General features: G+C 46.3%; 1 protein-coding gene across 1 annotated transcript; it reads right to left on the reverse strand.

The window, feature by feature from the left end:
* Positions 1-14,596: 14,596 nt before the first annotated feature.
* On the reverse strand, positions 14,597-15,847 carry ACTL9 (actin like 9). The gene has a single exon (XM_045548199.1). It carries the CDS (start codon positions 15,845-15,847, stop codon positions 14,597-14,599), a length of 1,251 nt encoding a protein of 416 aa, XP_045404155.1.
* Between the last annotated feature and the right edge of the window lie 10,575 nt (positions 15,848-26,422).

Below are 26,422 nucleotides of genomic sequence, written 5' to 3' on the forward strand. Positions count from 1 at the left end.
AAACTTGCCCTAAAATTATGGTGACTCCCAAGAGTCTGTCCCCCATGACAAGGGTAGAGGAAGGCTCATTTCCCAGATGTCAGGTTTGGGCCAGTGACTGTGCCGGTGATTTGTCCTGGATTTTTTTTTGACCCTCTGAAAAAGACTTCATTATTATGTTACCCATTAACAGACGGGGAAACTGAGGCTCAGGGCAGTTACATATCTTGCCTAACATCACATAGTCGGTGATTGGTCTGTTTTTGCCCTTGTTATTACTGCACCAGCATCACTGGCCAACTTTCTGTTCTTTGAAGTCTTTTCCTGCCTCAAGTCTTTGCACTTGCTGTTCCCTGTTCCTGGAATGCTTTTCCCCAATTCTTTAAATGACTCTCTTTTTCCATCTTCAGGTCTCGGCTCCAATGCCACCTCCTCAGGCCTTCCCTGAACGCCCACTCTAAAATAGCCTGTTATTTGCATTGACCCTACACATAGTAGGTGCTCAGTAAATATTTGCTAAATGAGTCAATGAACTGAAAAGGATCAGATGATCCTCCTAGTATCAGCTTCGACTGTAGCTAAATCCTGTGTCACCAGGTTTTATGGTCTGTCTCCGCCTGGAGGATGAAGGTGCCATGGGAATGGGGATGCTGTCTGTCACATTCACAGCAAAAGCTCCCCTATTTGGGACAGGACCTGTCATGCAGGGGTGTGTGGGATAAACATTGTCAAAATGAATCTGAGATTTGAGAAGGAAGCAGGGGCCAAGTTATGGGGCAGAGGGAGATAAGAAAGGAGAGTGTGACATAGGTCCTTCATTCATCCCTCATTTATTCATTCTTTTATTCATCCATCCATCCACTCATTCAATTATTCATCCATCCATCTATCCATTCATTCATCTATCCCTTTATCCATCCATCCATCCATTCATTTATTCATTCATCCATCCATTTATTCATTCACAACTTTTCCGGAGAGAATGAAACCTATACCTTGCCTTTCAGAACCTACCCTTTTGAGAAGGAGATGGACAAATGTTTGTGTGAACAAATAGATGATTGGGTTTATGTCAGAGGCTACTGAGGGTTGTGAGCTGATGGCTGGGACATTCAGGGACTGGGCAAGTCAGCAAAGGTCCCTCTGAGGAGGTGACATTTGAATCAAGGCTAGAAAACATGAGTAAGTGAAAGACAGAAGTTACAAAAGAATACACGTTGTCTGATTCTATTTATATGAAATGCTCAAAGCAGGCAAATCCATAGAGACAGCAGATTGGTGGTTATCAGTTGGTAGAGGACATGGGGAAATGGGAAGTGACAGCTCATGGGGATGGTTTTTTTTTTTTTTTTTTTTTGAGACAGAGTCTCGCTCTGTTGCCCAGGCTAGAGTGAGTGCCGTGGCATCAGCCTAGCTCACAGCAACCTCAGACTCCTGGGCTTAAGCGATCCTCCTGCCTCAGCCTCCCGAGTAGCTGGGACTACAGGCATGCGCCACCATGCCTGGCTAATATTTTTCTATATATTTTTAGTTGTCTAGCTAATTTCTTTCTATTTTTTTTTTTTTTTTTGTAGTAGAGACGGGGTCTCCCTCTTGCTCAGGCTGGTCTCAAACTCCCGAGCTCAAACGATCCTCCTGCCTCGGCCTCCCAGAGTGCTAGGATTACAGGTGTGAGCACCCACGCCTGGCTGTTTTTTTTTTTTTTTGTGACGATTGAAATGTTTTGGAGCTAGATAGAGGTTCTGGTTGCACAACATTGTGAATGTACTAAAGACCACACTGGATTGTATACTTTAAAATGCTTAATTTTATGTTATGTGAATTTCATCTTAACTAAAAAAGAATTCAAGTGAGTCTGCCATGCTCTGATGATATGGGCATCTGAGAGATCAAAAGGGACAGAGAGATAAGGAACTGGGTGCAGAGTGTGACAAAGATGTGAGAAGAGGTGCCCCTCACTGGCCCCTACTCGGGGATGTGGCTGAGGGACCCCAGCCAGCTTGGCTTTGTGGGCATGCGTGGGTGATCAGGTGTGAAGCACCTTGACCTGCCTAGGTAGGGATGTGACTCACACACACATACCTGCTCTGGCCCATTTGTACACGTGGGACACAGCACATGCATATACACATGTGTTCTCAGGTCAGGGTGTGTAGGTATGGGCATGACACATATGTGTACATATATTTATGAGACATATTTATGAGCACATGTGTGTGCTCCAGCCTGGTTGTGCAGGGAACCTCCTCAAGTCTCCATATGTGGCTCTCCCCATGCCCTGTGGTGGGGCTGAAGCCTCAAGGATGAGGTGTGGGGGGAAGAGTAGAGCTCTCTCCCCTAAGGCCACTAGTGTGGTCACCCATTGTCTCATCTCTGCCTGCTCGCTGTGAAGGCTGTGGGGCAGCCCCAGCCTCCCACCTATACTGTAAATTCTGAGAAATGCTGTCCTGTGGTTTGGCCTGGCCCCTCCCTGCCAGCACCCACACCCAGCAGGGCTGCCCTGGCCACCGTCTTCCTGTCTTAGGCCTGGTTGTGGGGGAAAGACTAGGAACTCTCATTCCAGCCTGGGTTCCCAGAGAGAGGGGAGAGGGCTCTGCTCCTGACAACCTTGCTTCACCTTTCTGGGCCTTAGTTTCCTCATCTGTAGAATGGGGACAATCAGTTCTGTGAGCTAACATAAAATCTTAAGACTCCCTCACTCACTGGCTGACTAAATGGACCCCCTCTGGGCCATGAGAACCCTAAAACTGAGTTGCTGGCCATGGGAAGGGAGGTCAGACATGCCTCATCATGCCCACTTGCCTTGTTGGAGACATCCTTTGTAACGCATTAACAGGCCTAAGGCTGTGCAAGTCAAAACTGCAGGTCCTCAATTTACACAACAAATATATGGCTTGTCTCTGATTAACAGACTTCCTTATCGTTTTTTTTTTTTTTTTGACATTTTTCGTTCCAGTAATCCTTTGAAATCCATACCCATATTGTCTGATCCAAAATTACATTAACTTTATAAGTATTTTACTGATACTTGTTTGAACATCTTTTTAATTGCAACCTCTCTTTCTCCTTAAGTTTTAAATGTCTTAACTTAAAACATTCCAAGCCTTTCAACAAAGCTTCATTTTTTTTAACTGATTACAAGTCAAAGAGTCTTTAAACCCACCTATAACCTGTAAGCCCCCCCCCTTGAGATGTCTCACCTTTTTGTGCCAAACCAATGTACGCCTTCCGTGCATTAATTTATGACTTTTCCTGTAATCCTTCTCTCCCTGAAATGTATAAAAACCAAACTAACTCAACCACAGCGAGTCCACTTGTTCAAGGCTTCTTGGGTGTGGCTCCAGGTCATGGTCCTCAAACTTGGCTCAGAATAAATCTCTTTAAATTATTTTACAGAATTTGGCTTTTTTCCACTGATAGTTCCTACCTCAGAGGGCTGTGGGGTGGTTACAGCAGAGTCCGGCAGTGACTGTTGCACGCTGGCTCTACCATTATTCACTCGCTGCATCTTGCTTCTCTCATTCCAGCCTCCACACCTGTAGCCGCTCTGTTCCCGCACCCAGAATGCCCTCATCCCTCTCCCACTCTGCAAATCCAGCAATAATGCAACTCCTGGCTCAAATCCTATTTGCTCAGGAAACAGGGGAGGGTGGCGGGACAAGCCAGATCTGGGAGGCAGGAAACCTGGGTTTGAACCCCAGTGTAACTACATCAGACCAATCTGGCTCAACTTTTACATAACAAAGTTGTGAGTTGTTTGTCAGTTACCATGGACCACCGCCACCACGTTGAAGGCCAGGTAACCTGGGCATACCCAGATGAACCAAGCTAGCAACCATAGGTGGAACCTAAGTGCTTCACCGTCGGAGGAGGAGCGGGGACTGAATTAAGAAGCGGATACCGCATGGCACACGGCATGAGCCAATCAGATCATGCCTTCTGGTATCCTCTCTTTGCGAGAGCCAATCAGATCACACCTTATTACCCTATGCATATAAAACCCAACGCAGACCCCAGCGCCCAGCTCCGGGAGACAGATTTGAGTGTTTGTTATTGTTTCTTTGCCAGTTGACTTGCAGTAAAGCTTTTCTTTTGCTCAAAGGCTAGTGCCATGGTCTTGGTTTCTATGCGTATTGGGAAACGAGCCCATCGATTGCTCAGTAACACCAGCTGTGCCACGGGTATGCTGATGGCTACGGGCAGGGCACTGTACCGTGGTGTGCCTCAGTTTCCCCATTTGGGCTTCAGTGCTCTATGATCTTACACCTTCCAGGGGGCTCTCCCCCTGCACCCTCCACCTCAAGCTTATTCCCTCTTCCAGTGCTGAGCCGCTGTTGTTGACTGGGCTTGTAGCTATCAAATCATGAAACTGGTAAAGTTTATTGTGCTGGAGGTTTTGGGGACTTCCAGAGACCTGCCTCTAACTCTCATCCTTCTGCCGAGCCACCCTCCAAAATGCAGCTTGAGTCTGCCCACTTCCCAGCTCTGCCACTACCTATTCCCTCCTCCTGGTTTCCCTGAATCCACTTGGTTGCTGCAGACCATGCCACTTCCCTTCTCTCAATCCTCCCATGGCTTCTTATTGCTTCTAGAAAAGAAAAAATCCAAAGTCCTTCCTATGGCTGCCAAATAAAAAACAAATCTGGGCTGAGTAAAGGGAAACTTTATTCCAAAAAATTATTGCAAGGGTGTGTGTGTGTGTGTGTGTGTGTGTGTGTGTGTATTATTGCAATAGCAGAAACCCTATGACTATAAAGTCTGCAAGCATCTCAAAAATCAGGCAAAAGGGTTTTTCTCTTACAGAAGGGAGTCAGCAAGGGTATAAAAAACCAGGTGTGGGGAAGTGGGATGAGGGGATGTGATAGGATAGTCTATCAGGGGCTATTTTACCCAGAGGACAGTTTGTTCTCAGAAGGGGCCATCAGCTAGCTCAGAGTGAGGATAGACCAAAGTTTAGGGGTTTGGGGAAGGAGGGAAGCCTAACCAAAGTTTGGTTAACAAACTTTTTTTTTTTTTTTTTTTTGAGACAGAGTCTCACTTTGTTGCCCAGGCTAGAGTGAGTGCTGTGGCGTCAGCCTAGCTCACAGCAACCTCAAACTCCTGGGCTTAAGCGATCCTACTGCCTCAGCCTCCCGAGTAGCTGGGACTACAGGCATGTGCCACCATGCCCGGCTAATTTTTTTCTATATATATTTTTAGTTGGCCAGATAATTTCTTTCTATTTTTAGTAGAAACGGGGTCTCGCTCAGGCTGGTCTCGAACTCCTGACCTCGAGCGATCCACCCGCCTCGGCCTCCCAGAGGGCTAGGATTACAGGCGTGAGCCACCGCGCCCGGCTGGTTAACAAACATTTTGTTCCAGTTGATCAGTGGAGACAAGTACATAAAAGCAGGTATTTATTTATGAGGCAAAAATGGGAATTTGAAGGGTTTGGGTCTAGCCTTGTCATGGGAAAATAAAGACCTCTGTATTACTCAGGGTTCTCCAGAGAAACAGAACACGGGGTGCGAGGGGGAGATTTATTAAAAGGAATTGGCTCCTGCAATTATGGAGGCTGCAGTTGGCAACAAACCGGAGACCCATAAAAGCTGATGGTTCCAGTCTTGAGTCCAAAGACCTGAGACCCAGGAGAGCCGATAGTGTAGTTCCAGTTGAAAGGGTGGCAAGTTCAAAACCCAGGAAGAGCCACTGTTTCAGTTTGACTCTGAAGGCAGGAAAAAGCTGATGACCCAGCTCAAAGACAGTCAGGCAGGAGGAATTCCCCATTACTTGGGGAAGGGCCAGCCTTTTTGTTTGATTCAGGCTTTCCACGGATTGTGCGGGGCCCACCCACATTAGGGAGTGCAATCTGTTTTACTCAGTCTACTGATTCAAATGTTAAACTGCCCCACAAACACCCTCACAGAAATACCCACAATAATATTTGACCAAATATCTGGGCACCCTATGGCCCAGGCAAGTTGACACATAACATTAACAATCACAGTGGGCATGTGTGTTCTGTGCAGTAGACGGTTTCTCAGAACACAAAGGGTGAGGGAATTCTTAACCCTCACTGTTTTCTGGGACCACAGGGCTCGGGTCAAATTCAACACTGTCATGGCCCACAAGGCCCCCCACAACCTGCTCCCGTCACTTTCCTGGCATCACCTTCTGCCTCTCTCCCTCTCACTTACTCTGTTCCAGTCACACTGGTCCCTTTTCTGTTTCTCAAAGACCCCTGTGCTGTTGCCCTTGTAGTTCCTTCTGCCTAGAAATCTCTTCCTCTTCATCCTTTCAGGTCCTCTGTGATCACCTGTCACATTGTCCCATTTCAGTTTTCCTCAGGGAACTTTTTGCCACCTGAAATTCTTATTTCTTTCCATGTTTATTGTCTGTTCTTCCCACTGGATGGAAAGCTCTGAGATTGTCTACAAGTAAGTGCAACTTCCTGGACACAGTAGTGAACGAGGCACCCACAGCCTGTGCCCGCCTGGAAGTGGTAGTCTGCTGGCGGAGGTTGACCTGACTTGGATCACCTGTGTAGGCAGAATGTACCATCCTAATGAATGTTAGGGTGGACTCAAGCTTGGTGACATGTAGACCTGACCAGCCTGAATGGTCACACAGAGCTTCCCTGAGATCTGAAGTGGGGATAGGAGTGAACTAGGGACAGAAGGGAGGAAAGAATATATTTCCCTGGAGGAAACAGCACATGAAAAGGCCCTGAGGTGGGCAAGAAGGTGCTGAGTTTGAGGAAATAAAAGCAGGCCAGGGAGGTGGTTGGAATGCAGAATGCAGTGGGGAACAAGGAGGGTGTCAGCCATCAGTGGGGCTCTGGGAAAACTGATTAGCCCCAGGGCCATGGAGAGCCATTAAATGATATTGAACAGGAGAGATGCATGGTCAGATCTGCTTCTTGCAGAAGAGATTCACAGGGTTATGAGGTGGGGGGTAGACTGAAAGGGGAAGGATGGGGTGCTAGGTGCCCAGGAGGAGGAGGAGGAGGTCTAATCTGGTCTAAGGGGAGGTGTGGGGCTGGGGAGAAGGGGATGGAAGGGATGGAGGTGCAGGAGGTAAGACGAGTCCCTTGGGGGTGACTGGTAACTGCCAACCAGGTGCGATAGGCCTGACTTCTACTCACTGCCCACCTTGGCCAGCCATCAGTGGGGTTCTGGAAAAATCCATTAGCTCCAGATCTTTCTTTTCTTCCCCACATCTGGCAGCCACATCTGTCCAGTGAAGTTTTAGGAGACCCTATGTGCACAGCCAAGGGGGAGGGTATAGGGATGTGTGTGTGTGTGTGTGTGTGTGTGTGAGAGAATGATCCTGCTGAAACCAGAATCCCAGAACTTTGGGAGGCCAAGGCAGGAGGATTGCTTGAGGCCAGGAGTTCAAGACTAGCCTGGGCTACATAGCAAGACTCTGTCTTTACCAAAAAAAAAAAAAAAAAAAAAAAAAAGAAAGAAAGAAAAGAAAAGAAAAGAAAAAAAGTACCCCAGCATGGTGGTGGCACCTGTAGTCCCAGCTACTTGGGAGGCTGAGGCAGGAGGATCGCTTGAACCCAGGAGTTCAAGGCTGTAGTGAGCTATGATGACACCACTGCACTCCAGCCTGTATGACAGAACAACGCCCCATTTCAAAAAAACCCATGCTCTCCCCAAATAAACTTCCCCATAACAAAAATAAAACCAGAATTCCCTGTCTGTTGGGAATTACACTTTTCCTCCCCAGGTTGGGTTTGATTCTGCTGTGCTGGGGTGAGGTGTTGGCTGGGTCCCTCTTGTTCCTGGGTCAGTGGCCTGGGTGGGGTGGGCCCAGGAGCTGGAGCTTCCCCTGCTGCAAGTGGGAGTGGGGGTGATTTCCTGGGTTCCATGGGAAGCTGGCTCTGCAGTTCTGCCTCTTGACAAGTCCTTCTGGGCCAGCCTCATGCCACTTCTGATGGGCTCAGCTCCTTGAATCTCCAATGATGAGACTTTCAAGTCCACTTGCTTGGTGTCTTCCTCCTGGGGCTGGGATTGCGGTGAGGGGAGTGAGTCTTCCCTGTCACCCAAGCAAAATTTAAGAGGGCATCAAAAATCTCAGTAACGGAGGTCAATTTCTTTCTTTCTTTCTGTAGTCCATAACAGGTTTTATTTTATTTTATTTTTTATGTTGCATGCGAATTTATTCCTGGGCTAACTATGAGCCATCTAGCTCTTCCAAGACAATATTTTAAATTGTGACTACTTCTTGTACCATAACGTTCACTCTTTTAAAGTGTAAAATTCAGTGGCATTTAGGACATTGGCAAGGTTGTGCAATGTCACCACCTCTACTTAATTCCAGAGCGGTTTCATCACCCCAAAAAGAAATCCCTACCCACTACCATTACCCTCTATTCTTCCCTACCTCCAGCCCCTGGAATCGATGCAATATTTAAAAAATCAAAAAGAACTCAAAAAGTTCTATGATGAACAAGGTGTCAGATTTTACAAGGAAGACAAACTCTGCCCCTGTTTTTGGTAACCCCATGTCACACACTTTAGCATCATCTCAGCTCGCTTCATGATTTGCCTGGTGGGATGACCCCAAATACTTCCTCTCCAGGGTCCCTTAAAGGACAGGAGGCCTCTCTCTCTGCTCAAACCCTCAGGGGAAGGGTTCCGGGCCCCTGGTGGCTGGCTGTTGGAAGGGGGAATTTGCAGCTGGACTGCAGGGATCTGTCTTTGGCATGTTCTAGTTGCAGCAGCAGTTTTGACACCATGTGTAGGTGCTTGCTGTGTACTAAGCACGTGAACACATCTCAAAGGCAACTGAAATTTGAGAGGTGTTCTTCTACACTTCCAGGAGTGCCTGGGTGATCTCACTTCATCCTTCTAAAATCCCCCTGAATTGAGTACTGATATTGCTCTGATTTACAGGCGAGGCTTGGATCGCTTATCCAAGCTCACACAATGTGTGAGGAAGGTGACTTGAACTCAGGCCTGTTTGACTCCAATGCTGGAGGAGGAGAGGGAGTAGGGGGGTTCTCACCCCTCACAGAGGAGGATTCCTCTTGCCTCATTCATTTAGTCACTCAACAAACGTTGGAAAGTCATGGTTCATTCATTCTGTCACTCAACGCATGTTTGAAATGCTGTGGCTCCTTCAGTTATTCAACAAATGTCTGAACGTTGTGGCTCCTTCCTTCAGTCATTCAACAAACGTTTGAACATCATGGCTTATTCATTCGGTCGCTGGATAAATGTCTGAACGTTGTGGATCATTCAACAAATGTTCGCTGTGTGGTGAGTACTGTGTGGGAAGTTGGGAATGTGCTGGTGGCCCCTGTCCTCCTGGAACTCACGACGGAGGCGGGTGACACCAACAATTAACAAGGAATCTGATATAAGTCTGGCGATCACAGATGGGGAGAAGATTACAAAGAAAACAGAGTGGTCTAGGTGGATGCTTGAGGAATATCCACATTTTAAAAAATATATTTACATGGTTAAAATTTCACATAGTTCCAAGGTGCAGCTATATAATATGTTCATCCCATTAAACTTTCTTGGGCGGCATTTAGGGAAAAAATGTGTAAAAAAGGCTGTTTAGTGAGAAATCATGAAATAAAGATTGAGAAACACTGATCTGGAAGTAGCCACTGTTCAGGTTTCTTGTGAGCTTCTAGAGATATTCGAGATATTTCACAACAAACGTTCACATACCCATTTACTCCTCTTTTTATGTTAATGATAACATACTGTTCTGGGCCTTCCTTTTTTTCCTTTTCACTTAAAATATATCTTGGAGATCACTCCCTGTCAATAAACAAAGCTTGGTGGTTTATTAGTAGTATTTCTGCTGTGTCGGAATGCAATTTTGGAAGCCAGTTTGTGCAGGTGGTAGTCTAGCTCGTTTCCAAAGTTTTGCCACCAGAAATTGCCGCCACGCAGAATGGCAAACTGCACTGACATCAATTTGCAAATGAGCTGATTGTATCTGAAGGAGAAATTCCTGGAAGTGCCATAGCTGGGCCAGGTGTGTGTATCTGTCATTTCAATAGATACGGTAACATGCCCTGCATGGGGTTATATCAATTTCCGCTCTCACTGGCAAGGTAAATGAGTGCCAGTTTCCCGAGAACCTCACCAACGGTGGGTGTAATCAAACCTCTTGATCTTTGACAACCTGATGGGTTAAAAATGATATCGCACTACAGTTAAAATATTCATTTCCCTTATGAAATTGAACAATCTCCTGTGTCTAAGAATCAGTTGTTTCTCTTTGTCTGTGAGCTCTCCATTCATGTCTTCTGCTAACTTTTCTTGCTGATTCTTTCCAAGAGCTCTTTATCTATGACAGACATTATCCCTTTGGGTTATGAATTACAGATAGTTTTTTTCCGTTTGTCATGTGTCTTTAAAAATTATCTGTTATTTTTTTTTAAATCATCGTTTGACTTCACGTGGGGGTGATTTTTAACTTTGCGGATTTTTTTTGGATATTTACATGAAGACAACTGTTTTAAACATTCCTTTTGTGGCATCTGGGCTTTGTGTCATACTGAGAAGTGGGGCTACCTTTAATCAAGGTGGGAGGTGGGAAGGAGCCCCTTAGCAGATGCAAAGGTCCTGAGGTAGAAAGAGGCTTGGCAGGTGTATTAGCCAGGAACAGAACCAATAGGCTATATACGGGGCGGGGAGACACAGAGGGAAAGAGGGAGAGAGGGAGAGAGAGAGATTTATTTATTTTAAGGAGTTGGCTCATGTGATTGTGGAAGTTGACAAGTTCAAAATCTTCAGGGTAGGCTGCTATGCTGGGTCCAAAGGTGGCTTCTGGCAGAATTCCTTCTTATCCTTCAACTGATTGGGTAAAAGTCACCCCCATTATGGAGGGTAATCTACTTTACTCAAAGTCTACTGACTTAAATGTTCAGTGCATCTAAAAAAAAAATGCCTTCACTGAAACATCTAGAATAATGTTTGATGCAATATCTGGGTACGGTAGCCCAGCCAGATTGCCACGTAAAATTCACCAGCACACATCCACCCCTTGTCAACCTGGCACCCATATGCATCTCCTTAAATCATGCTTAATTTCCAAATAAAGACAATAATGACATCATACTTCCACCTAATGTGATACAGCTATCCTGAGTAAACCGGAAACACACTGTTTCTTCAGAAGTCCTTGGTGATGTTCACTCCTCTCCTTGATTTATAACTTGAATGGTGTGATGTAAAGTTGACAATACTTAAATGCTATGATATACAGTCAACGCATCTCATGTTACATGACAGGGGATAAGAGAGGGAGGAAAACAAATATATTTTGTACACACCAGTATGAACATATTCATGACAAATTAGAGAAGAAACATGAGTGAAAATTTCAGTCCTCATTTTTGTGCCTGGTCATGTGGTTGTAGCTGGTACTTATAACTCCTTTCAGAACCACTCTTGGTACCCAAATCTGTTTCAGTCCACTCAGGGCTGTTGTAACAAAGTGCTTAAACCACAAAAATGTATTGTGTCACGGTTCTGGAGCCTGGAAGTTCATGTTTAAGGCGTCAGGAGGGTTGGTTTCTTCCGGGACCTTTCTCCTTGGCTTGTAGATGGCCATCTTCTCTCTGTCTTTGCATGGTCACCCCACTGTGTGTGTCTGTGTCCTAATCTCCTCTTCTTATGAGGTCCTATTGGAGTAGGGCTCACTTAATGACCTCATTTAAACTTAATTACCTCTTTACAGTCCTGATCTCCAAATATAGTCCCATTCTCAGGGACTGGGGGTTAGGGCTTCAACATATGAATTTAGGGGGACCAAAATGTATCCTTCAATTGAAAGAGAAAGGTGGTTAGTCTGGCCAGGGTGAAGGGGGCTGAGATGGATAGTCAAGGAGAGGTTTGCAGAGATTGGCAGAGGGTTCAGGGCCATAGGAAACACTTTTTTTTTGTTTGCATGTGATGAAATACCATCAGCATGTTCTGAGTGGAAAATAATATGTTTGGAGCTACTTTTTGCAAAAGCCCTCTGCAAGGGTCCTCTGAGAGGGTGACTGGGACACCAAGGAGGAGGTCCCTACTATCATCCAGGTTAGCAATAAATCCAGGGTTGGTATTGGAAAGGTGGAGAGAGGTGGACATTTTTGGGGGCATTTAGAAGGAAAGGCATTGTGGATCAGGGAGTGAAACAGACAGGAACCAGTTGGAAGTTGATGGAAGAAATGTGTCTGTAAAAGGGAAGTGATTGATCTACCTTCTCTGCTCAGAGCCTTCAAGGAGGGTATGGTGGGCAGAGATCCCAGGTCTTGTTCACTGTGGTGTCCTTAGCTTTTGGCACCATGCCAGGCTCACGGTGAGTAATCAATGAATGTTTATTAGATGAGCGCACGAATGATTTAAACCAGAATTGAAGAAATTGGGGATTTGGCTTGGCAGAGGGCAGACATTAGGGGTGTGTGAGGGAACGGCAGGGGGAGTCAGGGTCTTCTGTGTTCTTGATGCTTGCGGTTGGAGGGGCAGGTGGTGGGTAGAAGCATATCTATGACTCGTAGAAGGAGCTGAGATTTCTAACAACAGCTTTGAGGTAGTGAGATCTCCATCACTAGGAGTGTGTAAGCAGGTAGGACACATGTCCAGAGGGTTGTGGGGGAAATTTATGCCCCAGGGAAGGTTTGGTGTTGGGGAAACTTTGGTCACAAGTGAGGGTCTTTGAGGTTTCCCAGCAAAAGAGGAGGTGGGATTTTTTTCTGCAGTCCCTTCACTTCCTGTGGCGTCTGAGACTCAGCCTGACTCACACTCTTTCTGTGCACGTGTGGGTCTCCCCTGAGGTCTGGGTACCTGGCTTGCTTCAAGCATGGTGGTTCTAAATTCGATGCAACCATCCCCACCTTGAGCTTGGAGGTGCTGCCCCCTGGTGGGAAGAAGAAGAAGTGTCTCAACACCCTGCAACCTGGGAGGAGGGTGCCCATTCCGGGGAGAAGGGGATGACAGGTCCAACCCTGCATGTTTGTGATCTGGGTATCTTGGCTTATGTGTCCCAGCCCCCAAAGCTTGGGCTGGGGGAGAAGAGGGCATGGCATGGACAAAGGTAAGCTCTAGAGGTTCCTGTTTATCGTGTTGATAAATTGGAGGAAACGTGTCCAGACTGCTGGCTGGGGGTCCTGACATCCCCTAGGAGGGCGGGAAGACAGAGGGTCCTGCCTCCAGAGGGGACCTGAGGCACCGCGGGAGGAGGATGCCCAGACTCCTCATCGTGAGTAGCGTCTCCAGGGCAGGTCCTAGAGAAAGCCCCTGGGGCGGTGTCGCAGGAATAGGCAGAGTGATAAACTTCCAGTGGGACGGAGGGAGATGGGGATGGTGGGCCCAGGAAGATCGTCCCCTAGGCACCTGTGCAGGGGCTGGCAGAGAGAGCCAGTCTCCATGTGAAGCCTTCACCTGCATTTTCAAGTGGACTGGGCTGTCCTTAGGAATGTTGCCACCCATTGGTGTCCAAGTCACGACTGGGGACTGGTCTTGTGGGTGGGCTCTGGGGAGTCTATGAAAGCCCCAGGGTGGGCTGTCTTGGGGTTCATCATGCAGTGGCCTTGGGAGGGCATTTTTGTGGGGTGTCTGTGGAGGAGGGAGTTGGAGGGCCTAGGGTCTCGTGGAGTCATTATGGGATGGTCCTGGGGGCCAGAGCATGGTCCAAATTTGGGAGGCTGGTGCCTTTCTGGGAGGATTTGCGGGAATGAGGAATGGGCTCTGTGAGGCAGAACATGCGGGAGTATTTCTGGGGGAGATGTGGGGCAAGGAGGTGGTCTCAGAGCAACAGGAATGATCCAGGGGATTTGGGGGGGTCTCAGAACATGGTGTGCTTTGGGAGTATGGATGGAGGACGGGTTATGGGAGCACCTGGTAGGTGGGGTGGGGGGACACAGGGGAGAATTTTGGGGGAACATGGAACTTGGGGATGATCTTTGTGTACCAGGGGTATCCTTTAGTGAGTCATTGTAGGGGGGACCCTCGAGAGTCAGAACATGGGTCTCTGTGGCAGATGTAGGGGTTCAGCCCTTGTTGGGGGGAGATTCTGGGGGAAACCAATGAAGAGGTAGATTTGGTGTGCTGAGAACCAGGGATGTCTTGGCAAGTGGAATTTAGGGGGATTTGAAATAGGGGGCAGATTATGGGGGTGCACATAGCGGTTGGAGCACCCATGGAAAGGTTCCCAGAGGGGGCAGGAGCACTCCAGGGCAGGTTCCTTGGTGGGATGGGTTGGGGGTCCTTGAAGTGCATATCAAGTGAACTGAGGGGCTTGAAGCCCAGGGGAATCTTGGGGGGCTATATCAAAAGCAATAGATTGGCCAGACATGGTGGCTCACACTTGTAGTCCCAGCAACTTGGGAGGCTGAGGCAGAAGGATCACTTGAGGCCAGGACTTCGAGACCAGCTTGGGTAAAATAGCAAGACCCTGTCTCTGCCCACCCCCAAATAAATAGATTAGAACATAATAGTGTGTTGGATTGATCCTGGGAAGTGGGTTCAGGGGGTCAGATTTGGGGTGTCTCAGGGGGTGAATCACCAGGAGGCGCTTTAGGTCAAGGTGTCTGGGTGGGTCGACCAGCGGAAGGGCCGGGTCCTCGGGCGACCACAGGACAGCGTTGGCTGGGTAGCAGAGGTTTTACTCCCCGCCCTGGTCAGTAGCATTTGCGGTACACGATGTGGGGACCCTGTTCCTCGTACTGCTCCCGCAGGACCCAGCAGGACTGGAAGGCTCGCAGCGAGGCCAGGATGGAGCCCCCGATCCACACCGAGAAGTTCCTGGCGGGCTGGGCCGCCACTACCACGTGGGCCTCGGGGGGCAGAGAGCGCAGCAGCTCCGCACGGAAGCGGCCCTCGAAGCCAGTGAAGAGAGAGGAGCCCCCGCAGAGCAGCACGTTCTGGGCCACCTCTGCCCGCCCCTCCAGGGGTACCTTGCGGAGACTCTGTCTGGCCATGGTGGGAAGGCCCACGGGCGACAGCCCTGGGATCTCGGGGGGACTGAACAGCAGCTCCGGGCACTGGAACAGCTCTTTGCCCAGGGTGACCGTGCGCCCGTCGGGCAGCGTCAGCGTCTGCCTGCATTCCTCTCGGGGACGGGCCTGCTCCTTCTGGAAGTCGGAGGCCACGTAGCAATAGCGATGCTTGATACTCTCCACCGTGTCCAGGTCGCACTGCCCAAGAAGCAAGCCTGAGCCGGACAGCATCTCCGCCAGGAAAGCGGTCAGGTGGTTGCCGGCCAGGTCCAGGCGCTCCGTGGCGTGGGGCAGGTTGTAGCCCTGGAAGACGGGCACTGTGTAGGTGACCCCATGGCCGGTGTCCACCACCAGCCCGCTGACACGTCCGTGCGCGTAGACCGACAGCACCGACTGCGAAGCCACATACATGGCAGGGGAGCGCAGCGACTCGAAGGCCACTTCCACCAGCTTCTCGCGGTTGGTGGCTGGGCTGAAGGGCGGGTCTGAGAACAGTAGCGGGTGGTCCTGGGTGGCCACCTGCAGGTCGTGCTCCAGCATGTGGCGCCAGATGAGCTCGGCGGCCTCCCAGTCCACCACGATGCCGCTGCGGATGGGTTGCACCAGGGTCAGCTCTGGGCGCGAGCGGGCCGCTTCGCCTATGAACGTCTCCAAGCAGGTCTGCGCCGCGGTGGCCTGTTTCTGGGGCTGGCAGCCCACAATGGTGGCCACGGTGTAGGTGGGCCGGGCTTGCCCTGCGAAGCCCACCTTACAGGTGCCCGTGCCCATGTCGATAACCACCGCGCCCGTCTTTGGGGGCAGCCTGTCGCCCACCATGCTGGAAGCGTTGCATTGCAGGGTCTTGTTCTTCAGGATTGAGCTGGGGTTCAGGCCAGTCCTGGGAGCCTCTGGGGAGAACTGGAGTTCTGGGGGCTTGGGAACATTTGCATCCATGCTTGCAGGTGGCCTGGTGAGGCTGCTTGGCGAGGCTGAAGACCTTCTCCTGGGGGTGGGAGTGCGGTGAGAAGAAGTTGAGGCTGGGCCAGCGGCAAGCGGGTGGGGGGAGAGAGGGAGAGGGGCGTGCCAGCAGTTTATGATGTTACCTGTCCCCTCCACCTTCTGAAGACGTCACAATGCAGGGGGGAGGATGGGGCCCCTCCCAGCCCTGCTTGCCCCAGGGCCCACATCTCTGCCGGAGACTCCCCAGAGCGCCAAATATGGAGAGGGAGGAGGATAGAGAGGTCTAGAGGAGGGGCCTGTGACCCAGCTTCCGGATTCTAGAACTCAGGGAGAGACGGGAATCCTTATCTTGGTACCTGCGGTGAAGCTATTTACAGTGTAGTGGTGGCGAGCTGGTCACAGGCCTCTAATATTCATATTAGATTGTCATTCCTCAGAATATTAATCAGATGGTGGCCAGCAAGCATGGCTGTCTGGTTTCCAAAAGGAAACACAGGCCAGCCTGGGGTGGGGGTGGGGCAAGACTAGGACACCCCTGCCCTAGGTTCTCTGTGTCTTCTGCTGTTCCCGCTGCCTGGATCTCAGGCCCTCTTACATTTTCACCAAACAGGAATTCGTCTCTTCAAATATCAGCCTGACTCCTCCTCCCCCTGGAAGCTCTCCCTGAGCTTCACTCTGTGCCCTCACTAGAGAGCGGGAGGAGGGCTGCCTTCTCTTCAGGGACTTCTCCCTGTTCTCTTCTGGCAGGAATGGGGCTCAGCCCCTGGCAGAAAGGGCTTTCAGTATAGATAAAAGGAGGGGGTGCACCTGGGAGGAAAGAATTGTCTCAACAATAAATAGCAGACCCTGCAAGACATTAGGACAGTGGTCCCCAACCTTTCTGGCACCAGGGATGGGTTTCATGGAAGACAATTTTTGCATGGATGAGGGTGGGGAGGATGGTTTGGGGGTGATTCAAGTGCATTGCCTTTATTGTGCAGTCAAACCTCTCTGCTAATGATAATCTGTATTTGCAGCTGCTCCCCAGCGCTAGCATCACCACCTCAGCTCCACCTCAGAACATCAGGCATTAGATTCTCATAAGGAGCTCGAAACCTAGATCCCTTGCATGTGCAGTTTATAGCAGGGTTCTTGCTCCTATGAGCATGTAATGCCACTGCTGATCTGACAGGAGGCGGAGCTTATTCGGTGATGCCAGCCATGGGGAGTGGCTGTAAATGCAGATGATGCTGCACCCACTCACCTGAGGCTCATCTTCTGCGGTGCCACCAGGTTCCTAACAGGCCACAGGCACCACTGCACTAGTAGAGTCACTTCTAAACCATGGCTGCTTTGGGTGGTGTCAGATATCACCTGTTAGTTAAAAGAAAAAAAATTAAACGTTTTTTTCTTAGTGTGCACTGTTTTTTTTTTTTTTTTTTTTTGAGACACAGTGTCACTTTGTTGCCAGGGCTACAGTGAGTGCCGTGGCATCAGCCTAGCTCACAGCAACCTCAAACTCCTGGGCTTAAGCGATCCTACTGCCTCAGCCTCCCGAGTAGCTGGGACTACAGGCATGCACCACCATGCCTGACTAATTTTTTCTATATAGATTTTTAGCTGTCCAAATCATTTCTTTCTATTTTTGGTAGAGACGGGGTCTCACTCTTGCTCAGGCTGGTCTCAAACTCCTGACCTCGAGTGATCCACCTGCCTCGGCCTCCCAGAGTGCTAGGATTACAGGCGTGAGCCACCGCGCCCGGCCATGTGTACTGTTGAATGTGTTATGGGGATATCTAAGTGAAAGAGGTTTAATTTCCTAGTTGTGTCTAGATTTGTTGACTCTGCCAGGGAGGGGCGGTTTATTGAGTATTTTAACTCGTCATTCATAAGTTAATTAGTTGAGGTTCTAGGCACTTTTTGGGACCGTTCACGACAACTGAAAATATACAAAACTATACTACTACTTTATTTATCATTTTCAAACACAGTTTTCTGTTTCACTTTTTAATTCTAAAAAGGCTGAAAGACACATGAGAGGATGAAGTCACTCACAATCTCACCACTTAAAACTTACATAAAGAAAGAAGGAAAAATTCTCCATCTGGTTTTTGATGTTGCTGCCCAGAGAGGTCACCATATAAACACTTTGGTGCACAGCCTTTCTGTTTTTGAACATTTTTGGCTAAAGAATAAGGATGAGAATTTTGGCTGGAAGACTTTCTCTCCTCTCTTTTATTAAAAAAAAAGCCATAGTAACTATGGGATCAAGTTTTTTCCTCCTTTACGCTTTTGAGGATTTATCATACTTTTTAACAAGTTAAAAACATGTTTAATGGTGCTAAAATACACAAAATGAAATTTATCATGTCTAAGTGTCCATTGTGTAGTGTTAAGTACCATTCACATGGTTGTGCAACCAATCTCCAAAGCTCAACATCTGGCAAAACTGAGACTCTGTCCTCATGAAACACTAACTCCCCATTCCCCTCCTCAGCCCCTGGCACCCAACATTCTACTTTCTGTCTCTGTGCATGTGACTACTCTAGATATCTCACGAGAGTGGAGTCAGATGGTATTTGTCCTCTCATGATTGGCTAAAAAGCATTATCACTTAGCATAATGTCCTCGAGGCTCATCCATGTTGTTGTATGTGCCAGAATTCCCTTCCTTTTTAAGGCTGAATAATATTCCACTGCATGTATATATCACATTTGTCAATCCATTTATCTATCAATACATGCTTGGATTGTTTCCACATTTTGGCTGTTGTGAATCATCCTGCTATAAACCTGGGAATACAAATATTTCTTTGAGAGTTGATTTTCAACTTTTTGGATGTGTACCCAGATATGGAATTCTATTTTTATTTTTTTTTTGAGAAACCACCATACTGTTTCTGACAATAGCTGCACCATTTTCCATATCCACCCGCAATGCACAAGGGTTCCAATTTCTTTATATTTTTACTAACACTTGCTATTTTATGTTGTTTTTTTTTTTAAAAATCATAACCAATGGGTTTGAGGTTGTCATAGGGTATTAAGCATCAGCATGGTAGAAAGGTTCTCAGGTAGACAATTTCAGCAGACTGTGTTCAGGGTGTGTCTTAGCCTGTTTTATATTGCTGTAACAGAATGCCAGAGATGGGGTGACTGATAACAGAAATTTATTTGGCTCACAGTTCTGGAGGCCGGGAAGTATAAGAATATGATGTGGGTCTCTGGTGAGGAACTTCATGCTACGTCATCCCATGGCAGAAGGGCAAGAGGAGGTCAAACTCACTTTTATGAAAAAACTCCCTCTTGTGGTAACTAACCCATTCCCGAAAAAAACATTAATCTGTTCATGAGGGCAGGGTTCTAATGACCTAATCACCTATTATTAGGTGTCACCTCCCAACACCCTTGTACTGGGAATTAAATTTACAATGCATGAACTTTTTTTTTTTTTTAATTTCAGCTCATCACGGGGGTACATAAGTTCAGGTTATATACATTGTCCATGTCCCACCCATCCCCCTGAGTCAGAGCCTCAAGCCTGTCCATTCCCCAGACAGTGCGCGTGGCACTCACCTTGTAGTCATACCTCCATCCCCTCCCCCCACCTCCCCCTCCCCGAGTCAGCACCTTCAAGCATGACCATTCCCCAGACGGTGCGCAACGCACTCATCATGCAGGCATACACCCATCCCCTCCCCCCACCCCCTGCCTCAGTCTAATATCCAGTTGGTATCCTTCCCCCATGTGCATTTAGGTGATGATCAGGGAAACCAATTATCTGGTGAGTACATGTGATGCTTGTTTTTCCATTCTTTGGATACTGCACTTAATATAATGGGTTCCAATTCTCTCCAGGAGAACCAGAGATGTCGTATCATCGTTATTTCTTATAGCTGAGTAGTACTCCATGGTATACATATACCACAATTTACTAATCCATTCGTGGATTGATGGGCATTTGGGTTGTTTCCACATCTTTGCGATTGTGAATTGTGCTGCTATAAACATTCGGGTACAGGTGTCTTTATTATGAATGACTTTTGTTCTTCTGGGTAGATGCCCAATAAAGGGATTGCTGGATCGAATGGTAAGTCTACTTGAATCTGTTTAAAGTATCTCCATAATGCTTTCCACAGGGGTTGCACTAGTTTGCAGTCCCACCAGCAGCGTGTGAGTGTTCCTGTCTCTCCGCATCCACGCCAACATATGTTGTTTTGGGACTTTTTGATAAAGGCCATTCTCACTGGGGTTAAGTGATATCTCATTGTGGTTTTGATTTGCATTTCCCTGATGATTAGGGATGTTGAACAATGCATGAACTTTGAAGGACACATTTGAACCATAGAAGGGCCCAACATTTGGCCCCCCTAGGAAGGGAAGTTTGCCTCCTGTCACCCCACCTTATTCAACACATGTACAGGATGGGCCCTTGACTTCATGAAAGGGATTTTGGTGAATTTAGGTTACAGCCAGTTAAAACAGTAATAAACACAAACTGTACTACAAAGCTGTGATTATTAAAACTGCTTGGTATTGGCACAAGGGCAGGGACACAGACCAGTGGAACAGAACAGAAAATCCAAATATAAAACCATCCTCACATAGCCATCTAGTCTTTGACAAAGCAGACAAAAACATACTCTGGGGAAAAGATTCCTTATTTAACAAATGGTGCTGGGAAAACTGGATAGCCACATGTAGAAGACTAAAACAGGACCCACATCTTTCACCTCTCACAAAAATCAAATCACGGTGGATAACAGACTTAAACATTAGGTGGGAAACTAGTAGAATCCTAGAAGAAAATGTAGGAAAGACTCTTACAGACATTGGCCTAGGGAAAGAATTTATGAAGAAGACCTCTAAGGCAATCACAGCAACAACAAAAATAAATAAATGGGATCTGATCAAATTAAAAAGCTTCTGCACAGCCAAAGAACCAGTCATGAGAGTACACAGACAACCTACAGAATGGGAAAAAATTTTCGCATACTACACATCAGACAAAGGACTGATAACAAGAATATATTTAGAACTCAGGAAAATCAGTAAGAAAAAATCGAACAACCCTATCAAAAAGTGGGCAAAGGACATGAATAGAAATTTTTCAAAAGAAGATATAAAAATGGCTAACAAACATATGAAAAAATGTTAAACATCTCTAATCATCAGGGAAATGCAAATCAAAACCACAATGAGATACCACTTAACTCCAGTGAGAATGGCCTTTATCAAAAAGTCCCTAAACAATACATGTTGGCACGGATGTGGAGAGACAGGAACACTCATACACTGCTGGTGGGACTGTAAACTAGTGCAACCCCTATGGAAAACAATATGGAGATACCTTAAACAGATTGAAGTAGACCTACCATTCGATCCAGCAATCTCATTACTGAGCATCTACCCAGATGAACAAAAGTCATTCTGTAAAAAAGACACCTGCACCCAAAGGTTTGTAGCAGCAAAATTCACAATTGCAAAGATGTGGAAACAACCCAAGTGCCCATCAATTCATGAATGGATTAGTAAATTGTGGTATATGTATACCATGAAGTACTACTCAGCTATAAGAAATAATGGTGATACGACATCTCTTTGGTTCTCCTGGAGAGAGTTGGAACCCATTATACTAAGTGAAGTATCCCAAGAATGGAAAAACAAGCATCACATGTACTCACCAGAAAATTGGTTTCCCTGATCATCATCTAAATGCACATTGGGGAAGGATACCAACTGGATATCAGACTGAGGCAGGGGGTAGGGGGAGGGGATGGGTGTATGCCTACATGATGAGTGCGTTGCGCACAGTCTGGGGAATGGCCATGTTTGAAGGTGCTGACTGGGGGAGGTGGGGAGTGGGGGGAGGGGATGGAGGTATGACTACATGGTGAGTACCAGGCGCACTATCTGGGGAATGGACACGCTTCAGGCTCTGACTCAGGGGGATGGGTGGGACATGGGCAATATATATAACCTGAGCTTTTGTACCCCCATAATAAGCTGAAATAAAAAAAAAGGAAAAAAAAGAATCATGATGACAAGTGAAAGGGGGTGTTAGGTGACAGTTTGGAATGAGGTTGGATAAATTCTCACAGCAACATTATGACTCAGAATGGGGTACTATGTCTATTTTTCTTTCTTCTTTCTTTCCTTCCTTCTTTCTTTCTTTTTTAGAGGTAGGGTCTCTCTCTGTTGCCTAGATTGGCACCATCATAGCTCACTGCAGCCTCAAACTCATGTGTTCAAGCAATCCTCCTGCTCCAGCCTCCTGAGTAGCCGGGGCTATTGGCATGCACCACCATTCCTGGCTAATTTTTAAATTTTTATTTTAATTCTTTTTAGAGATGGGGTCTTGCTATGTTGCCCAGGCTGGTCTCAAACTCCTGGCCTCAAGCAATCCTCCCACCTCAGCCTCCCAAAGTGTATGTCTCTTTTTCTGCTGGGAAGTAGAAGCCCACAGAGGTGAAGTGACTTGTCCAGCTGTAAGGATGGACAAGTTATTATTTGTTAGTGTTTAGGTCTGGGGTTCACACATAGTAAGAGCTATGTGAAGATTTGTTATGTAAATTACAAGTCGCGTAGTCTTCCTGTGTGTGAACAGATGACAACTGGAACCATTTCACAGCTTTGAAATGGAATCAGGAATTTAAATGGGCTTTTATCTAAAAGGGCATTTCTTGTGCACTCATCAAGCAGACTTCAGATATGTGCAGCGAGTGGACTCTTTCTCTTTCGAAGCCTGCAAGGGCCGGCTCCTTCCCCTCCCCGCCCCTCCAGTGCCTGAGGTCTCTGGGAGGCAAGAGGTACAGTCTCTTGCCAGCAGGGGGCGCCCAAGACCACCAGCTTCTTTTCGTTTCTTTGTGCTAACGGCTCTATCCTTGCTGTGTTGGCTAGAGGTTCTCAACCTTGGTTGCAAATTAAAATCATTCAACACCCTTTTATGATAAGAATGCTTAACAAAATAGGCATAAACGGAACCTACCTAAAAATGATACAAGCCATATATGATAAACCCACAGCCAACATCATACTGAACGGGGAAAAATTGAAAGCATTCCCACTCAGAACTGGAACCAGACAAGGCTGCCCACTGTTCCCTTTACTTTTCAACATAGTATTGGAAGTCCTTGCGAGAGCTATCAGGCAAGAGAGCAGAATCAAGGGTGTCCAAATAGGGACAGAAGAGATCAAACTCTCACTCTTCGCTGATGATATGATGTTGTATCTGGAAAACCCCAAGGACTCAACTAAGAGACTCCTGGAATTAATTAATGAATTCAGTAAAGTCTCAGGTTACAAAATCAATACACACAAATCAGAGGCATTCATATATGCCAATAACATTCAATCGGAGAACCAAATTAAGGACTCAATACCCTTCAAAACAGCAACAAAGAAAATAAAATATCTAGGTATATATTTAACTAAAGAGGTAAAGGACCTCTATAGAGAGAACTATGAAACACTAAGGAAGGAAATTGCAGAACACGTAAATAGGTGGAAAACGATACCATGCTCGTGGATTGGAAGAATCAACATTGTTAAAATGTCTATACTACCCAAAGTAATCTATAGATTCAATGCAATTCCTATCAAATTACCAACATCATTTTTCACAGACTTAGAAAAAATAATTATACACTTTGTATGGAATCAGAGAAGACCCTGTATAGCAAAAGCAATTTTAAGCAATAAAAACAAAATGGGAGGTATTGATTTGCCAGACTTCAAACTATACTACAAGGCTGTGGTTCTTAAAACTGCCTGGTATTGGCACAAGGGCAGGGACACAGACCAGTGGAACAGAACAGAAAATCCAAATATAAAACCATCCTCATATAGCCATCTAATCTTTGAAAAAATAGACAAAAACATACTCTGGGGACAAGAATCCCTATTCAATAAATGGTGCTGGGAAAACTGGATAGTCACATGTAGAAGACTGAAACAGGACCCACAGATTTCACCTCTCACAAAAATCAAATCACGGTGGATAACAGATTTAAACCTTAAATGGGAAACGATTAGAATTCTAGAAGAAAATGTAGGAAAGCCTCTTAGAGACATTGGTCTAGGCAAAGAATTTATGAAGAAAACCCCTAAGACAATCACAGCAACAACAAAAATAAACGAATGGGACCTGATTAAATTAAAAAGCTTCTGCACAGCCAAAGAAACAGTCATGAAAATAAACAGACAGCCTACAGAATGGGAAAAAAATTTTCGCATACTACACATCAGATAAAAGACTGATAACAAGAATCTATTTAGAACTCAGGAAAATCAGCAAGAAAAAATCAAACAACCCTATCAAAAAGTGGGCAAAGGACATGAATAGAAATTTTTCAAAAGAAGATATAAGAATGGCTAACAAACATATGAAAAAATGCTCAATGTCCTTAATCATCAGGGAAATGCAAATCAAAACCACAATGAGATACCACTTAACTCCGGTGAGAACGGCCTGTATCAAAAAATCCCAAAACAACACATGTTGGCGTGGATGCGGAGAGACAGGAACACTCATACACTGCTGGTGGGAATGCAAACTAGTGCAACCCCTATGGAAAGCATTATGGAGATACTTTAAACAGATTCAAGTAGACCTACCATTTGATCCAGCAATCCCATTATTGGGCATCTACCCAGAAGAACAAAAGTCATTCTATAGCAAAGACACCTGTACCCGAATGTTTATAGCAGCACAATTTACAATTGCAAAGATGTGGAAACAACCCAAGTGCCCCTCAATCCACAAATGGATTAGTAAACTGTGGTATATGTATACCATGGAGTACTACTCAGCTATAAGAAATAACGATGATACGACATCTCTTTGGTTCTCCTGGAGAGAATTGGAACCCATTATATTAAGTGCAGTATCCAAAGAATGGAAAAACAAGCATCACATGTACTCACCAGAAAACTGGTTTCCCTGATCATCACCTAAATGCACATGGGGGAAGGAAACCAACTGGAGATCAGACTGAGACGGGGGGTGGGGGGAGGGGATGGGTGTATGCCTGCATGATGAGTGCATTGTGCACCGTCTGGGAAATGGTCATGCTTGAAGGTGCTGACTCGGGGAGGTGTGTGGGGGGGGGAGGGGATGGAGGTATGACTGCATGGTGTATGCCAGGCGCACTGTCTGGAGAGTGGAGGCGCCTGGGGATCTGACTCAGGGGGATGGGCAGGACACGGACAATGTATGTAACCTGAGGTTCTGTACCCCCATGAAGAGCTGAAATATAAAACAAAACAAAACAAAACAAAACAACAACAACAAGAACAACAAAAAATCTACTCGTTTAGGTTGCATGCCAGACCCATGGAATCAGACTCCCTGTGAAGAGAGACCAAGCATTCATGATTTTTATTTTTATTTATTTATTTTTTCTTGTTTATTTCAGAGTATTATGGGGGTACAAATGCTTCAGTTACATAAATTGCCTTTGGACCGACTGACAAGTGTGCCCATGATTTTTAAAGCTCCCAGAGATCTTGGTGTGCAGAAAGTGAGAGATTACTGATTGGGGGGGTCTTCAAAATTTTTAAATTCCTTTTTTTTAGTTTAAAACCCCCAATTAAAAAAATAACCCCCCTATTTATTAATTAAATCTCTATAAGCCTCCACTAAAGAAATGAATCATCATACCTTACTGAATCTTCTTCTTTTTTTAAATTCTTGAATTCTTAATTCCTCTGATGGTCAGGAAAAGATGGAGAGTGAGAACAGTTCTTCTCAGACCAGCAGGTTCTCACACTTGACCATGTGTTAGAATTGCCAGGAGGGCTTGTTAGAATGGCAGAGTTCTGGTCTCCCCAGACATACCACCTTTCCGACAAGCTCCGAGGGCATTCCGGTGCAGCCTTTCCTTGGACTCCACTTTGAGTAGTATTGTCTGTAGCTTTGCAGATGTTTGGAAGATGAAAGGAAAATGTCCCCCAATAGAGATGAAACTAAAGGGTTGACTTATTTTATTTCTAAATTACTTTTTCTTCAAACTGTTAAAATACAAAATATTTCAGGCTTACAAAAATTGCACATGGACACAGAGTTTATCGTAGGTTCTCTTCAATGTGGTAGTTCTATAAAGTCACCGGGGACACTAAATTAGCAAATTCTGAACCGCGGCTCTGAGGGGAAGTACAGAGTTAGGTTCCTGTGAGCCTCTGATTATGACATTTTCATCAGCCAATCCATACGTAACCTTGTGTTATGCATGTCTGTTGTATAAATGACAGGTATAGTCCTGTTAGCTGTAAGTTGTAATTTATATAACACATCCTCACGTATCCTTGGAAACATATGTAAGGCACCTCATTTAATACATATTGTTGATCCGTTCACATTGAACTTACAGCCCAAAGCACTGTAATTCATGCCTGGAGGAAGCTTATCTAACACACATATTTTCTCTGTAAAGCGTAGCATGGTTTTCTCATACTTAGGAATACAAGACAGCACTCCAGCTCTATTCTTGGGGGCCCTTTTCTAAAGCAAAATCACCAACAGAAAGCACAAAAATGTGAAGCATGTGGCACTAAATAGATCATGGAGGAGACACTTATTTACGGTATGAAA

Source organism: Lemur catta, chromosome 1 (genome assembly GCF_020740605.2).
Source record: "Lemur catta isolate mLemCat1 chromosome 1, mLemCat1.pri, whole genome shotgun sequence".
Taxonomy (NCBI): Eukaryota; Metazoa; Chordata; class Mammalia; order Primates; family Lemuridae; genus Lemur; species Lemur catta.